This window comes from Chiloscyllium plagiosum, chromosome 4, assembly GCF_004010195.1.
Source record: "Chiloscyllium plagiosum isolate BGI_BamShark_2017 chromosome 4, ASM401019v2, whole genome shotgun sequence".
Taxonomy (NCBI): Eukaryota; Metazoa; Chordata; class Chondrichthyes; order Orectolobiformes; family Hemiscylliidae; genus Chiloscyllium; species Chiloscyllium plagiosum.
Genome location: NC_057713.1, coordinates 82,811,581 through 82,828,691, shown reverse-complemented (window position 1 = coordinate 82,828,691; position 17,111 = coordinate 82,811,581). Strand labels below are relative to the sequence as shown.

The 17,111-nt window shown below is 44.3% G+C and overlaps 1 protein-coding gene and 1 long non-coding RNA gene across 3 annotated transcripts in view; one reads left to right on the top strand and one right to left on the bottom strand.

The window, feature by feature from the left end:
- Positions 1-4,566, top strand: part of LOC122549159 — a 50,323-nt gene extending 45,757 nt beyond the window's left edge. Inside the window, exon 4 of one of the 2 annotated variants that reach the window (XR_006311439.1) lies at positions 4,361-4,566. This is a non-coding gene — a long non-coding RNA (uncharacterized LOC122549159). Of the gene's footprint in view, positions 1-4,317 lie in introns of both variants that reach the window. The other variant, XR_006311438.1, reaches the window with a different exon arrangement.
- Positions 1-17,111, bottom strand: part of LOC122549157 (grainyhead-like protein 2 homolog) — a 153,539-nt gene that overhangs the window by 97,100 nt on the left and 39,328 nt on the right. The window contains exons 5-6 of the mRNA XM_043688500.1: positions 7,428-7,483; positions 4,498-4,654 (exon numbers count right to left, since the gene is read on the bottom strand). Of these exons, the coding sequence (XP_043544435.1) occupies positions 4,498-4,654; positions 7,428-7,483 (213 nt within the window). The remainder of the gene's footprint in view (positions 1-4,497; positions 4,655-7,427; positions 7,484-17,111) is intronic.

Sequence of the window (17,111 nt, the reverse complement as noted above, 5' to 3'; positions counted from 1 at the left end):
GGAGATGCGGTGGAGAGCATCGTCAACCACGTCTGAGGGGAAATTGCGGTCTTTGAAGAAGGAGGCCATCTGGGTTGTTCGGTATTGGAATTGGTCCACCTGCGGCGGAGGCGAAGGAATTGGGAATATGGGATGGCATTTTTACAGGGGGCAGGGTGGGAGGAGGTGTAGTCCAGGTAGCTGTGGGAGTCGGTCGGTTTATAATAAACATCCGTATTGAGTTGGTTGTCCGAGATAGAAATGGAGAGGTCTAAGAAGGGGAGGGAGGAGTCTGAGACGGTCCAGATAAATTTGAGGTCGGGGTGGAAGGTGTTATTAAAGTGGATGAACTGTTCAACCACCTCGTGGGAGCACGAGGCAGCGCCGATACAGTCATCGGAGGAAAAGGTGGGGGGTGATGCCAGTGTAGCTGCGGAAGATGGACTGTTTCACATATCCGACGAAGAGGCAGGCATAGCTGGGGCCCATGCGGGTGCCCATGGCTACTCCTATGGTTTGGAGGAAGTGGGATGATTGGAAAGAGAAGTTGTTCAGAATGAGGACCAGTTCAGTCAGTTGAAGGAGGTGTACAGGGACGGGATGTCCATGGTGAAGATAAGCCATTGTGGACCGGGGAAGCGAAAATCATGGAGGAGGTGGAGGGCGTGGGTGGTGTCCCTAACATAGGTGGGGAGTTCTTGAACTAAGGGGGACAGGACCGTGTCAAGGTATGCAGAGATGAGTTCGGTGGGGCAGGAGCAGGCTGAGACAATGGGTCGGCCGGGGCAGTTAGGTTTATGGATTTTAGGCAGGAGGTAGAAATGGGTGGTGCGGGGTTGTGGGACTATGTGGGACCCTGCACCACCCGTTTCTACCTGCACAAATTCACCTGCAACTCCATGCACATCATTTACTGCATCCGCTGCACCCGATGTGGCCTCCTATACATTGGGGAGACAGGCCATCTACTTGCGGAGTGTTTCAGAGAACACCTCTGGGACACCCGCACCAACTAACCCAACCGCCCCGTGGCTGAACACTTTAACTCTCCCTCCCACTCCGCCAAGGACATGCAGGTTCTTGGCCTCCTCCATCGCCAGACCATGGCAACACGACGCCTGGAGAAAGAGCGTCTCATCTTCTGCTTAGGAACCCTCCAACCACAAGGGATGAATGCAGATTTCTCCACCTTCCTCATTTCCCCTCCCTCTATCTTTTCTCAGTCCCAACCCTTGGATTCAGCACAGCCTTCTTGACCTGCAATCTTCTTCCCGACCTCTCTGCCCCCACCTCCTCTCTGGCCTATCTCCCTCACCTTAACCTCCTTCCACCTATCGCATTATCAACGCCCCTCCCCCAAGTCCCTCCTCCCTACCTTTTATCTTAGCCTGCTTGGCACACCCTCCTCATTCCTGAAGAAGGGTTTATACCCGAAACGTCAATTCTCCTGCTCCTTTGATGCTGCCTGACCTGCTGCGCTTTTCCAGCAACACATTTTTCAGCTTCTTTCTACTGTATACAACTTCAAACCTCAGAAGCATGGCTCTGACTGTATTTGAGGTTGACAATGAGTAAGTGGAGATACAATCTCTCCGTGAAAACAGTTAGTTACCGGTTTACAACACACTGACCTTATAGCCAATGGAAGTGATTTTGGTTTTGAGATTCTGTTCAACAAATGCAAATGATGTCCATTGAATTATACCCACTTTGAATGAAACTATTGTGCATTTTCTAAATTGGTTTCTTTTTTTCAATGATGAAATTGAAAAACATTGCTCAAGTCTAAGTCATTTTGATCAATTTGTCACAAAAGCGAATTCTTTCTTTTTTTGGTGGTTTTTTACAACTTCAGTTCTCTTCAAAGTGCTTTTGCATCCAGATAAATACATCTTGAAGTACTTCTAATGTAAGAAGTATGAAGAGAGTTTTCAAGTAACAAGGTGTCATGAACAGCAATACAATCATGGGCAGATCATCTGGATCATGGCTAAAGTGAGATTGATCAATAAATAAATATCAGCCAGGGGTACAGGAGAACCGGCTCTTCTTCAAGATAGTGGCATGAGATCTTCTTCATTTGCCAGAGAACACAGAACAGTACAGCAGAGGAACAGGCCCTTCGGCCCACCATGTCTGTGCTGACCGTAATAAAGGTAGGAAGGCTTAAGTTTAGTATCTCATTGGCCACTGTAGCATAGGGCCCAGTCAGTGGGGGCCAGTCAGTGCTGTACTTGGGAGTGTCAGCCTAGAGATGGAGTGAAACTTGAGTGCACGTTCTTCTGAAAGTGAGCACCTGGCCAAGGCTGACTCACTAAGTATATGGGGTCAAGATGTCTCTTTGTGAATTACAATAGGATTGTACTGAATTAGAGTCATAGAGTCACACATCACCTTTGGTTCAACCAGTCCATGCTGAACATAATCCTAAACCAGTCCCACCTGCTCCTGACCCATTTCCTTTCAAACCTGCACTGAAAGTTTGTTGTTTCAATTTGTGGTGTGTTCAAAGTTGGCTAGTCAATGTGGGCCAGCAATGTTTACATCTAGGACTGTACATATTGGTGGGTTGGGGGGTGGGCCTTGTTGTGGTGGTCGTGAAGGAATACACTGTTGAGTCACTTCATCCATGTGGAAGACACTAGACTGGAATGCAATGATTGCCAAGTCAGAAAAGTAGTCCAATACAAAGAGGTGGACATAAATGAATGGTTTGGATATGAACATAGGAGGTATAGTTAGTAAATTTGCAGCTGACACCAAAATTGGAGATGCAGTGGACAGCGAAGAAGGTTACCTCAGATTACAATGGGAACTTGATCAGGTGGGCCAATGGGCTGAGGAGTGGCAGATGGAGTTTAATTCAGATAAATGTGAGGTGCTGCATTTTGAGAAAGCAAATCTTAGCGGGACTTATACACTTAATGGTAAGGTCCTAGGGAGTGTTGCTGAACAACGAGACCTTGGAGTACAGGTTCATAACTCCTTGAAAGTAGAGTCGCAGGTAGATAGGATAATGATAGGGGGTCTCATATGCTTTCCTTCATTGGTCAGAGTATTGAGTACAGGAGTTGGGAGGTCATGTTGCGGCTATACACGGTGTTGGTTAGGCCACTTTTGGAATATTGTGTGCAATTCCTATCGGAAGGATGTTGTGAAACTTGAAAGGGTTCAGAAAAGATTTACAAAGATGTTGCCAGGGTTGGAGGATTTGAGCTATAGGAAGAGGCCTAACAGACTGGGGCCGTTTTCCCTGAAGCATCGAAGGCTGAGGGGTGACCTCACACAGGTTTATAAAATCATGAGAGGCATGGATAGGATAAATAGTCAAAGTCTTTTTCCTGGGGTGGGGAGGTCCACAACTAGAGGGCATAAATTTATGATGAGAGGGGAAAAACTAAAAGGGACCTAAGGGGCAACTTTTTCATGCAGAAAGGGGTGCGTGCATGGAATGAGTTGCCAGAGGAAGTGGTGGAGCTGGTACAATTGCAACATTTAAAAGTCATCTGGATGGGTAAATGAATAGGAAGGGTTTGGAAGGATATGGGCCAAGTGCTGGCAAATGGGACTAGATTAGGTTGGGATATCTGGTCGGCATGGACAGGTTGGACTGAAGGATCTGTTTCCATGCTGTTCATCTCTTACTATGGTGCCATTTGTTTATGAGGTAATGGTCACAAAAGAGTTAACATATGGGCTATGGTGAAGATCTGTTTCATGATCCATCCTCCAGCGCAGATGACTGAACATTAGACTTGCCGAATGAGGAGGACTGGAGAGCGCTCCCTGCGTAGGTGATTGTTACCCAGGCATCAAGTGACTATTATAACACCATGCAGCTAAGATAGTTGACTATCACTGATGCCCCTGGGTTAAGTCCTCTTTCAGGAAGCAAGGGAGATTGGTTGAGAATGTAAGTGAGGGGGAGTGATGAGGGAAATTCCAATTTGGAAAGGTTGTTCAAGATGGCAGCTAATCATCCTTGGAGGTAAACTTAGAACCATGTCATGTGACCAAACAAGTCATTGTAAATGACTCACACCAGTTTCCATAAAAATAATTAAAATTTCAAAGCCAGCAGCAGAAGCAGAATAATTAATAATGACCATGCAATCATTAATCTTTGCACTCTGAAGGCTACTAACTCATTTTCAACTTTGAAAAAAGTGAATTATTTGAGCAACTGAAGTGAGTGTCGGAGGCCTAGTTGACTTCAGAGCAGAGTCCAATCCCATTCACATTCTACAGTCATTCATATACACTCCAGGCTGGCATCTCTTCACAGAAATCAGAATCACATTGCACTTTTGAACATTAATTCTGCTTCTCTCTTTGCAGACACTGCTGGACTCACTGAATGTTTCTTGCACTTTGTTTACAGTCTGAATTCTCCTCAACCCAAGAGTGCAATGGTCCATTATACAGCCACCTTCAAATTTTAGTTATTACCTTATGCATAAAGAACAAGGTGCGTTCACATCAATTGCCTAAAAGCCAAAGAGAATCAGAGCTGCTTACCCTCACTTTGCTGATTGGATGGCGAAGGCACTTATTGGCTCCAGTTTCCCTGAGTGTTATGGAATAAAACTGTCCTTTATTCAAGTACGTCATTGGCCCTTCCCCCTGCTTCTGACGTAATGATTTTGTGGCTTCCAACATGTACTGGAATGAATCTCTGGAATACAGCAAGAGCCAATGATGAGAGGATACACACATACAGGATTCCTACAAATCCAGTCTATGTACATAATGTGGAGTTGTACTTAAAAATTCTCCCTAACATCAATTGGCTGTAATTTGTTCAGTCAGCTTGGTCACTATGGATAGTTATTATAGAGATCTTTGTTAGAATCTCAAATGACAAATGAGATATTTATTTTCTATTAAATGCAAGATATTAAACCAGGAATACAAGTCTAAAACAAACCAACTTGCAAATGGCTTTGTATAATATCAGTGAAGTTTTGCCATTGGTAAAAATATACAAACTGCATCAAAGTTAGTTGAGGCTTGGAAAAGCCAGAGTTGTGTATTTAGGGCCATCGGCCTTGCCCTGGAATAGTTTTGAGAAGCGAAAAGGGGTCATCAACTTTGTCCAGGAATTCACTTCCTCAGCTAAAAATTAAAGAACTTATTTCAAAACGGTATGACTGAGAAAAAAGTTCCAGCACACAGCAGTCGAAGGCAGTTGACTTTTCAGATACTCATTCTTCACCAGATTCATGGTGACATGCTGCTTCCTCTTCAAGAGCTCATTGATCTACTCTGGGTCATTGGCTTTTGCTGCTTTTTTCAGGGCTTTATCTTTTACTTGTTAGAAACTGATTGCATTTCTCAGGATTGGCGCTGCCCTCCACACTTGAGGCAACTCTATCTGGAGAACAGGCGAAGGAAGGATGGGGGGGAAATGGCAAGGGAAACAAAGCATCTTCAAGAGTACAGAAAACTGTTTAATACTGGCATCCTTCAATTTGTTTCCTGTTACATTTCCTTTCTTGAAGCCATTAACTCCTATCTGAGATATTACCTTTCAACACTAGGCACCCATTAATACTACACATATGTCTAGTTATTTCTATTCATGTGGGCATTGCTGGCAAGGCCAGCATTTGCTGTCACTTGAATGGTGTGGCTTTTGAGTTTCCCAATAGGGCAGTTGGGAAGGTTCTACCTTCTAGAAAAGAGAATACTCCACTCTAACAACCCCTTCAGAGAAAAATAATCCCCATCTGATTTAAAAATAAGACTCTGCCCCCTAGATTTAGACTCGTCACACAGAGGGAACACCCTGTCAGTATCCATCCTGTTCAGTGACCTGAAGATCTTATGTTTTACGACAATTACCTCTCTCCCAATCCTCTGAGCTTCAATGAGTAGAGGCCTAACTTGTTTCTTCCTAAGATAAGCCCTTCATATCAAGAATGGACTAGAAAAAGAAAAGGCAGAAAAGAGCCACAGCACACATGGCTATGGGTCTGAACTCACATTTCAGCAGTGTACTTTCCCTAAAATGGCAGTAGTGAACTAAATGAGCTTTTACATCAAGATATCTTTATTAATTGAATTGAAATTCTGATGCACTGTCGCTTTCTGTATGTTAGCCCATGTAACTTGGAACAGGACCATGTACCACGAAGAGTTAGGTTCTTGTTGAGACAGATGCCTTGAAGTTTATTAACAAGACTGTTAACCCAGCTACAATGTCACATGACTTAACCAGAGTCTGGGTTCTGTGCTTACTGATATTACTGTACACTACACCGATACAGCTGACTAAACAAAGACACTACATTGACTACATTACAGAGAGAAAGTGTGAGCAACTGAGGCGAGGTGGATATCTATATACCAGATCGACATATATCATGTAACTGTCTTAAAAGGTACAGGCACATCCAGTCTGGAATTTTTGCCACAACACAACAAATCTCACCAGCTTCCATGGGTGAATTTCATCTCGTATTTCGAGAACATTAGCCCCGGCCTCTGGATTGCTAATGCAGTGACATTACAATTACACTCCTGTCTCCCCTCTGTATTTAACCAAACACCTAGGCCACATACCCACTGGACTAGTTTAGATTAGATTAGATTAGATTAGATTAGATTAGATTAGATTACTTACAGTGTGGAAACAGGCCCTTCGGCCCAACAAGTCCACACCGACCCGCCGAAGTGTAACCCACCCAGACCCATTCCCCTACATTTACCCCTTCACCTAACACTACGGGCAATTTAGCATGGCCAATTCACCTAACCTGCACATTTTTTGGATTGTGGGAGGAAACCGGAGCACCCGGAGGAAACCCACGCAGACACGGGGAGAATGTGCAAACTCCACACAGTCAGTCACCTGAGGCGGGAATTGAACCCGGATCTCTGGCGCTGTGAGGCAACAGTGCTAACCATTGTGCCACCGTGCCGCCCACTTTGTTTTTTAAAACAGTGTGGAAACAAGCCCTTCGGCCCAACAAGTCCACATCTCCCCGCCGAAGCGCAACCCACCCGTACCCCTACACATCTACCCCTTACCTAACACCACGGGCAATTTAGCATGACCAATTCACCTGACCTGCACATCTTTGGACTGTGGGAGGAAACCGGAGCACCCGGAGGAAACCCACGCAGACACGGGGAGAATGTGCAAACTCCACACAGTCAGTCACCTGAGGCGGGAATTGAACCCGGGTCTCTGGCGCTGTGAGGCAACAGTGCTAACCACTGTGCCACCGTGCCGCTACCTCAGCCAAGAAGACAGAGCATTTCATCCAAGCTTGAATCTCATCTGATGCTTGTAGAAACAGGGCAGAAACATCAAGCCATATAATGCACTGCATCAGTGAATTAACAAATAGGATCTAAAATTCTTACTGTACATGGCATCCAGATATTCCCATAACATTCAGTTTCAAATCTATAGATCCCTTTGGAGATTCCAAATGCCTTACCCTCCTGCATGTTCATAGATGAATTCTTCATCACCTAATGAAGAGTTGCGGTATTTCTGCAGTTAAAGGAAACAAGAAGTATAGCATTAGCTATACATTCAGTAACTGGTCACATAAAATGAAGTTAAAGATTTTAAAAGCAAATCATTAGGAAAGCTTAGACTGCCTGTTCTTCCAGTTAGCATGTGAGCCATCCCATCTTATCATTTGCAGTGTATCAATTCATATTGTGATGGAAAGCACAAAATGAGAAGGAAGAATTTCACTGTCATGCGTTGTATACCTCCTTTTCCCATTAGTTACAACTGAAAACCAAAGGATTTCCTGTAGTGGCTCCTGGATCAGTTGGATGGTATTACAGAGCACAGTGCTTATTTGAGACGTCTGCGATGTGAGAAGGAGTTTATTTTGTGTACATCAGACCCAATTTTATAGACGAATCAGGATCTATAGTGCAATTAACCGATTTACTTAAGTGATTAATCAAAAATCAAACAAGGTTATTCACACAATATTATTCACACTATCAACGGCAAAGAGTATAGCCTTACATTACAGCACTTGTAACCCAAACACTTTGCAAAGCTTGAAGATGCAAACAGACCTGGGAGTTCTATCCAGGATTCTCTCAAGGTAAACTTACAGGCTGAGTCAGTAGTTGGGAAGGCAAATGCAAGTTGGCATTTTTTTTTATAGGACTTGAATATAAAAGCAGAGATGTACTTCGGAAGTTCTACATGCTCTGATCAGACCACATTTGGGAGTATTGTGTGCAGTGTTGGGCCTCATATTCTCAGGAAATATGCACTGCCCCTGGAGGGGGTTCAGAGGAGGTTCACAAGAATAGTCCCAGGAATGAAAACTTACCGTACGAGGAACGTTCGAGGACTCTGGGTCTATACTTGATGGAATTTAGAAGGATGAGGAGGAATCTAATTGAAACTTACAGAATACTGAATGGTCTGGGCAGCATGGATGCTGGGCAGATGTTTTCATTCGTATGAAAGGCTAGGACCCAAGGGCACATCTTTACAGTAAAAGGAAAGCCTTTTAGAATGGAGATAAGAAGAAACTTCTTTAGCCAGAGAGTGGTAAATCTAAGGAATTCACTGCCACAGAAGGCTGTGGAGGCCAGGTCACTGAGTATGTTTAAGATGGCGATAGATTGGTTCTTGATTGTCAAGGGGACCATAGGTTATGAGGAGAAAATGGGAGAATGGGGATGAGAAACTTATCAGGAGAAAGTAAAGACTGCAGATGCTGGAGATCAGAGCTTAAAAATGTGTTGCTGGAAAAGCGCAGCATCAAAGGAGCAAGAGAATTGACGTTTCGGGCATAAGCCTGAAGAAGGGCTTATGCTCGAAACGTCGATACTCCTGCTCCTTTGATGCTGCCTGACCTGCTGCGCTTTTCCAGCAACACATTTTTAAAATGAGAAACTTATCAGTTATGATTGAATGGCGGATCAAACACGATGAGCTAAATAGCCTAATTTCTGCTCTTATGGTCTAATTTATTACATTATTACATTTATTTCCCTAACCAAAACCTTTGATTTACAGTTTAAAAAGGTTTTTTTCCACTTCCCCAATTAAGGTACAATATTTTCTCAAATGCAAATGTTTTTAATCTTCTCTCCTCTCTCTCCAAAATCTTTTATTTAGATTATATTGAGAATGTTTTCTTCCCACAGGGGTGGTGATCCCTGTGCAAGAGATCAGAAACTTTTCATGCGAAAATAAAGTTTTGAAAAATGTGGCAGTGGAAAAACACATCAGCTGCTGAAAATGTGTTGCTGGAAAAGCGCAGCAGGTCAGGCAGCATCCAAGGAGCAGGAGAATTGACGTTTCAGGCATGAGCCCTTCTTCAGGAAAGTTATGCCCCTGCTGCACTTTTCCAGTAACACATTTGCAGCTCTGATCTCCAGCATCTGCAGTCCTCACTTTTTCCTAGAAAAACATAGGTCAGGCAACATCCAAGGAGCAGGAGAGTTGATGCTTTTGGCGTAAGTCTTTCATCAGGGATGTGGAAGAGAAGGGGGCTGAGAGATAAATAGGAGGGGTGGGGTGGGGTTAGCAGGAAGGTGGCTTTGAAGGCGATAGGTAGATGAAGATGGAGGGTGATGGTGGTAGGGGAGGAGGGGTGGGTGGGTGGGTGGGGGGGGGGCGGGGCGGGGGGAGGTGAGGAGGATGAGGAAACTGGTGAAACCGACATTGATGACGTGTGGTTGGAAGGGCCCAAGGTGAAAGATGAGCTGTTCTTCCTCCAGATGTCGGGTGGCAAGGATTTGCTGGTGGAGGCGACCCAGGACTTGCATGTCCTTGGCGGAATGGGAGGGGGAATTGAAGTGGTTGGCACAGGGCAAAGGGGCTGTTTGGTGAGTGTGTCCCAGAGATGTTCTCTGACATGTTTTGTGGGTTGGCGTCCTGTCTCCCCAGTGCAGATAGTGACTCCCTCGTTAGGTCCACGCCACCCCCCATCAACCCACCCTCCACTCCTGGCACCTTCCCTTGCCAACACAAGAGGTGTAAAACCTACACCCACTTCTCTCCCCTCACCTCTGTCCAAGACCCCAAAGGATCCCTCCACATCTGGCATAGATTTTCCTGCACATCCAAACACCTTATCTACTGTGTCTGTTGCTCTCGGTGTGGTCTCCTCTACATTGGGGAGACAGGACACAGACTTGTGGAATGTTTCAGGGATCAGCTCTGGGACACACACATCAAATAACCCCACCACCCTGTGGCCAACCACTTCTACACTCCCTCCCACTCTGCCAAGGTCATGCAAGTCCTGGGCCTCCTCCACTGCCAAATCCTCACTGACGCCTGAAGGAAGAACGCCTCATTTTCCACCTTGGGATCCTTAAACCAATGGCACTAACATCAATTTCACCAGTTTCCTCATCTCCCCTACCCCCATCTCATCCCAGACACAACCCTCCAACTCGGCACTGCCGTCTTGAACTGTCTCACCTGTCCATTTTCCTTCCCATTATGTGTTCCACCCTCCACTCCAACCTATCACCTTCACCCCCCACCTGTATCTACCTAACGCCTTCCCAGCTACCTTCCCCTCAGTCCCACACTCCCTCCTATTTATCTCTCAGCCCCCTTTCTCCCCACATTCCTGACGAAGGGCTTATGCCCGAAGCGTTGATTCTCCTGTTCCTCGGATGCTGCGTGACCTGCTGTGCTTTCCCAGCGCCACCCTTTTCGACTTTGATTTCCAGCAGCTGCAGTCCTCATTTTATTATAAAATAAAATCTCCAACTGTTGAGCTCCAATCTACTATCATCCAAACAAGTGGTCGTTCATCACGATCCAAACCTGACTGACTGATTCCAGTTACAATTTGAGATGAGCATCAAAGCGCTTCATAAACAGCTCCTGTACCCCTGGTGTAAACATCAGAACACTTCAGAAACACAGCAAAGCATATTCCAAACAAAACCTGACCGTGAATTTTTATTTATTTATCCAAACTGTATAAATATTGAAAGAAAAGAAATGAAGATTTTACTTTTGACTCTTTTCTCATGCATCACACAGTCATTATTCTTAATTGTTTGACCTGAATGTGATAGTACCCTGTGGGCATGGTCCTTTCAGGGTGTGTCATTATCTCATACAGAAACACATTTTCGCATATTATCGCCAGAACCTGGGAAAATCCCAATTTTTCCAACAGGCAGGTACAATTGGCAAATTAACTCCATTGCCCACAAAGAGTGGCATTCAGCAAAGCGAGGATTCAGGAAAGGGAGGTGGCAAGGGGGAGGAAGAGTTGGAGACAGATATGCAGCAAAGGGGAGGGTCTCAGAAGGAGTCTGCGAATGGTAGGTCAGAGAGGGAGGTGGTGAGTGAGAGGTTGCAAGTGATGGCAGTGGGTGAAAAGTGATGGCAGTGTAGATTAAGGATGGAGACAGTGGGTTGTAGGTTAGCAGAGGGGTGGCGAGTGAGAGGTGGAGAGTGATGGAAGTAGAACATAGCAAGTAGTAGATTATGAAATGGGGGAGGGGGGGCGAAGTTGAGAAAGGTGAAAAGCTGAAGGTAAGAAACAATAAGTGCAAGGTATATCAGAAGAGTTACTACATATATATGCATGACTTTCCCCTCCCATTTCTCACCACTTGACCAATTAAGTGCTGATGTGTTTATTCATGTGAAAAATGACTGAGCTACTTTTCTCACTATCCATAGCAATTTTAAAATTAAGCAGCTGATTAAACTCTAAGCAGCTGAAATTTTTTTTTTTTAAAAATCGCCTTTTCCACATTTTTTCTTAATTCAAAAGGCAAGCTTCCTTAGCTCCTTCTATTCTAAACTTCTCAAATTGAAATAAAAGAACCTTGCCTTGATCAATTGCTGCCAATTCAACTTTTCCTCCATAAATGACAAGTTACACTATAAAAACTAACAACTGCATTTCCCACACATGGTATTAGAGTCATAGAGTCACAGAAACAGACTCTTTGGTCCAATTCATCCATGCCAACCAGATATCCTAACCTAATCTAATCCCATTTGCCAGCACTAGGCCCATATCCCTCTAAACCCTTTCAATTTATATATCTATCCAGATGCCTTTTAAATGCTGGTAATTGTACCAGCCTCCACCATTTCCTCTGGCAGCATCTTCCATACACACACCACCCTCTGTGTGAAAATATTGCCCTTTAGGTCCCTTGTCTTGCTTATGATACTGAACTTAAAGTCTAGATGTTGGGAAACCAAATGTCAATGTGTAAATTTAAAATTATAATGCTTCTTCATCTTCTTACTTACATATGTTATTAAGACAGAGGAGGCCATTCAGCCCATCAAGGTCTGCTCCAGCAGTCAATGAGATTGTAACTCATCCTGTTAATCCTCAATTCCACTTACCTGTTTTTTCTCCATAACTACCTCCAAGAAAAGAAATTCATCCTCCTGTATCTTAAATGACCTCTTTTTCTGAGATTATGTCCTTTCGTCCCAGACTCTCCCATAAGACGAACCACCTCTCTCCATCTAGCTTGGGGAGGTGATGGCTTAAGTGGTATTGTTGTCGATAAAGTGTGGCATTGGAAAAAACACAGCAGGTCAGGCAGCATCCGAGGAGCAGGAGAATCAATGTTTTGGGGAGAAGTCTTAGTCAGGACCAAAACTTTGACTCTCTTGCTCCTTGGATGCTGCTTGACCTGCTAAGCTTTTTCCAGCACCACACTTTATTGACTCTGACTGTTCAGTATCTGCAGTCCTCACTTTCTCCTTGTGGTATTATTGCTGGACTATTAATCCAGAAACTCAGCGAATGTTCTGGAGACCTGACTTTGAATTCTGCCGTAGCAGATGGTGGAATGTGAACACAAAAATATCTGTAATTAAAAATCTACTGATGACCATGAAACCATTGTTGACTGTGGGAAAATCCGTCTGGTTTACCAACGTCCGTCAGGGAAGAAAACCTGCCATCCTCACCCGGTCTGACCTACATGTGACTCCAGACCCACTGCAATGTTGTTGACTCTCGACTGCCCTTTCAAATGGCCAAGCAGGCCACTCAGTTGCATCGATTGCTACAATGTCTCATCGAAGGCACCTAGGGCAAGTTATAATGCTGGCCAGCCAGCAATGTCCATGTTCCATGACTGAATAGAAAGAAATCCCAGTCAGGTCCTCTAAGAATCTTGAATGTTTCAATAAGGCCACCTCTCGGATTTCTAAATTTCAATGATTAAAGTCCCAATCTACTCAACTTCTCCTCGTAAGACAGTCTCTCCATATCTGGAATCAATCTCGCAAACCTTCTCTGGATTGCCTCCAATGCCAGTAGATCTTTCCTTAGACAAGGCACTCACAGTATTCCAGCTGTGGTCTGAGTGGTGCCTTGTACATTTTTAGCAAAACCTCCTTACTTTTATACTCCACTCCCTTTGAAATAAAGTCCAACATTCCATTTGCCTTCCCAATACCTACTGAACTTAGATGTTAACTTTTTGTGATCTAAGCACTGGCAAATTTTTAGAAGTATTTACACTGTATGGATTGTTGTTGCTTCTGTAGGTGGTACACACCTGCACATCACCTTGATATTGAATGCACATCACCTTGATATTGAATGCACATATTAAAATATATTCCACACACAGATGGTGGAAATAAGGGGGAACTTTACTGGAGAGAGTCAAGATCTGCAATTCTTGCAAACTGTCCTCTCTACCCCCAAAGATGAAATCGGTGTTTTGCAACAATGGACAACAGTATTGGTTCAAGATCGTAGAATCTGTCAGCACAGAAAGAGATCAACCAGTCCATCATATCTCTCTGAAAGAGCGACCCATTAGTCCCCACTCTCCTCCTATTTCCTCATAGCCCTGGGATGTATATTTCTAGCCTTCTGAAAGCTACAATTAAATTTAGTTCCACCACCTTTTCAGGAAGGGCATTCTAGAGTCATAGAGATGGACAGCACAGAGACAGACCCTTCAGTCCAACTCGTCCATGCCAACCAGATATCCCAACCCAATCTAGTCCCACTTGCCAGCACACAGCCCATATCCCTCCAAACCCTTCCCATTCATGTACCCATCTAGATGACTTTTAAATGTTGCAATTGTACCAGCCTCTACCACTTCCTCTGGCAGCTCATTCCACACACGCACTACTCTCTGCGTAAAAAGGTTGTCCCTTAGGTCTCTTTTATATCTTTCCCCTCTCACCCTAAACTATGCCCTCTAGTTCTGGACTCCCCCATCCCAGGGAAAATACTTTGTCTATTTATCCTATCCATGCCTCTCATGATCCTATAAACCTCAAGAAAGGTCATCCCTCAGTCTCCGACGCTTCAGGGAAAACAGCCCTAGTCTACTCAACTTCTCCCTTTAGCTCAAATCCTCCAACACTGGCAACATCCTTGAAAGGGTTCAGAAAAGACTTACAAGTTTCACAACATCCTTCCAACAGGAAGGAGACCAGAATTGCACGCAATATTCCAAAAGTGGCCTTACCAATGTCCTGTGCAGCCGCAACATGACTTCCCAACTCCTGTACTCAATACTCTGACCAATAAAGGAAAACATACCAAATGCCTTCTTCACTATCCTATCTACCTGCAACTCTACTTTCTAAATCAAAACAACTCGCTGAGTAGAATAATTTCTCATCTCTTCCCCACACTCCAATACCATACACACCAACAATTAAGAGAACAGAATGAACTGCTGAAGTTGAAAGGATACAGCAAATGTTTTGACATGAGATACAGATCATAGAATATAATCACCTAGCATTGACATAATGAAATGTCCTGAAATGTGGCAGCAAGGCTAAGGTAGCACCAATGATTCAGAAATTGACTGCATCAGCAATCATTCAATCAGTACATAAAATTAATGCAAAAGTGAACAAATATATCAGCATGCACAATAAATCAATAAATGATGAGAAAAGTGTTTACAGCAAATCAGTTAATTTATGGATCATCATGGCTTCCGAACTTACTAAAATAATAAGAACCGGTGAATACTTTTACATATAACATAATAAAGTGATGAGCACTCCAACACATTGTTATTGAAGCAACTGCGCATATGTGCAGCTTGTTATATATTTGCATTGCTAAAAAGAATGCAATTTGTCAAACCGTTTCACACATCACAACAATTCATAAGGACATCTTGATAATCTATGAAAAGTGTTAAGCAAAATAATTTCAGTGTATCTATTAACACTGCTGTCTCACAGGGACCCAGGTTCAATTCTAGCCTTGGGCCACTGCCTGTGTGAAGTTTGCACATTCCCTCTGGGTCTGCATAGGTTTCCTCCGGGTGCTCCAGTTTCCTCCCACAGTCCAAAGATATGCAGGTTAGGTGAATTGGCTATGCTAAATTGCCATAGTGTTCAGGGATGTGTAGGTTAGGTGCAGTAGTCAGGGGAATTGTTGGGGAATGGGTCTGGATGGGATGTTCTTCGGAGGACCAGTGTTGGTCCGAATGGCCTGTTTCCATACTGTAGGGATTATATGATTCTCAGTAGCCTGTTGGTGAGTAGCTGATGAGTTTTTAGTAAATAGCAAATTTAATAACCTGATAAACAGATGCACAACAGGACAGCTCAGAACCACAAGGTACACACCCTTTTCCATGTGGGAACTCCAGGATATGTCTCATGTCCTGTATAACCAAATATGTAGGAACATTCATCAACTATAGCAGCTCAAGCATTTGGTTTTGGAGCATGAGCAGCATTTGGTGCCATTGTGGTGCATCCATGAGGTTAAGAAATTTGTGGTAAGCATATTTATAAATGTAGTCAGCCTGCAGGGTTAACAGTATGCAGGAAATGAGGGAATGGGTGACAATCAGATAGTTAAAAATGGCTAGTCAAGAATTGCAGAAGATCCCTGAGTGCAGCACACTTTCAACAGGTATTCAGTTCTGAATACTGGGGAGTATGACTGTACCTCTTGGTGTATAGCCAGAGTCAATTCTATAGCTAGTCAGATATACAGAGTGTAGGATGAATATAGGGAAAGCAATAGTGATAGGCAATTCATTAGATTTGTGCCTGCATACATAAATCTAGGATGGTATATTACCTCCCTGGTGCTACCATTCTGAATGTCACTGAGCAACTGCGGAGTACTCTGCAGGGGGCGGGGGGAATAGTAAGTAGTCAGGATCCATACCAGTACCAATGAAAAGGTAAAACAAGGGATGCAATCTGCTACAGAAAACATAGTTTAAGGAACCATAAGATAAACTAACAAGCAGGACCACTTGGGATTACCCTAGCACCACGTGCAAGTGAGTATGGGTATAGGAAGATAAAGGTAAAAACAATGACTGCAGATGCTGGAAACCAGATTCTAGATTAGAATGGTGTTGGAAAAGCACAGCAGTTCAGGCAGCATCCGAGGAGCAGGAAAATCGACGTTTTGGGCGAAAGCCCTTCAGCAGGAATACAGGCAAAGAGCCTGAAGGGTGGAGAGATAAGTGAGAGGAGGGTGGGGGTGGGGAGAAAGTAGCCTAGAGTACAATAGGTGAGTGAGAGAGGGGATGAAGATGATAGGTTAGGGGGGAGGGTGGAGTGGATTGGTGGAAAGGAAGATAGGCAAGTAGGACAAGTCATGGGGACAGCGCTGAGCTGGAAGTTTGGAACTGGGGTGAGGTGGGGGAAAGGGAAATGAGGAAACTGTTGAAGTCCATATCGGAACACTTCAACCCCAGGGCATCAATGTGAGCACCCGTATGGGCCCCAGCTATGCCGGTCTCTTTGTTGGCTATGTAGAACAGTCCATCTTCCGTAATTACACCGGCACCACTCCCCACCTCTACCTCCACTACATTGATGACTACATTGGCGCCACCTCGTGCTCCCGCAAGGAGGTTTAGCAATTCATCAACTTCACTAATACACTCCACCCTGACCTTAAACTTACCTGGACCATCTCTGACACCTCCCTCCCCTTCCTAGACCTCTCCATCTCCATTAACGATGATCGACTTGACACCGACATTTTTTACAAACCCACCAACTCCCACAGCTACCTGGATTACACCTCTTCCCTCCCTACCTCCTGCAAAAATGCCATCCTGTATTCCCAATTCCTCCGCCTCCGCTGTATCTGCTCCCAGGAGGACCAGTTTCACCACACAACACACCAGACAGCCTCCTTCTTTAGAGACCATAATTTCCC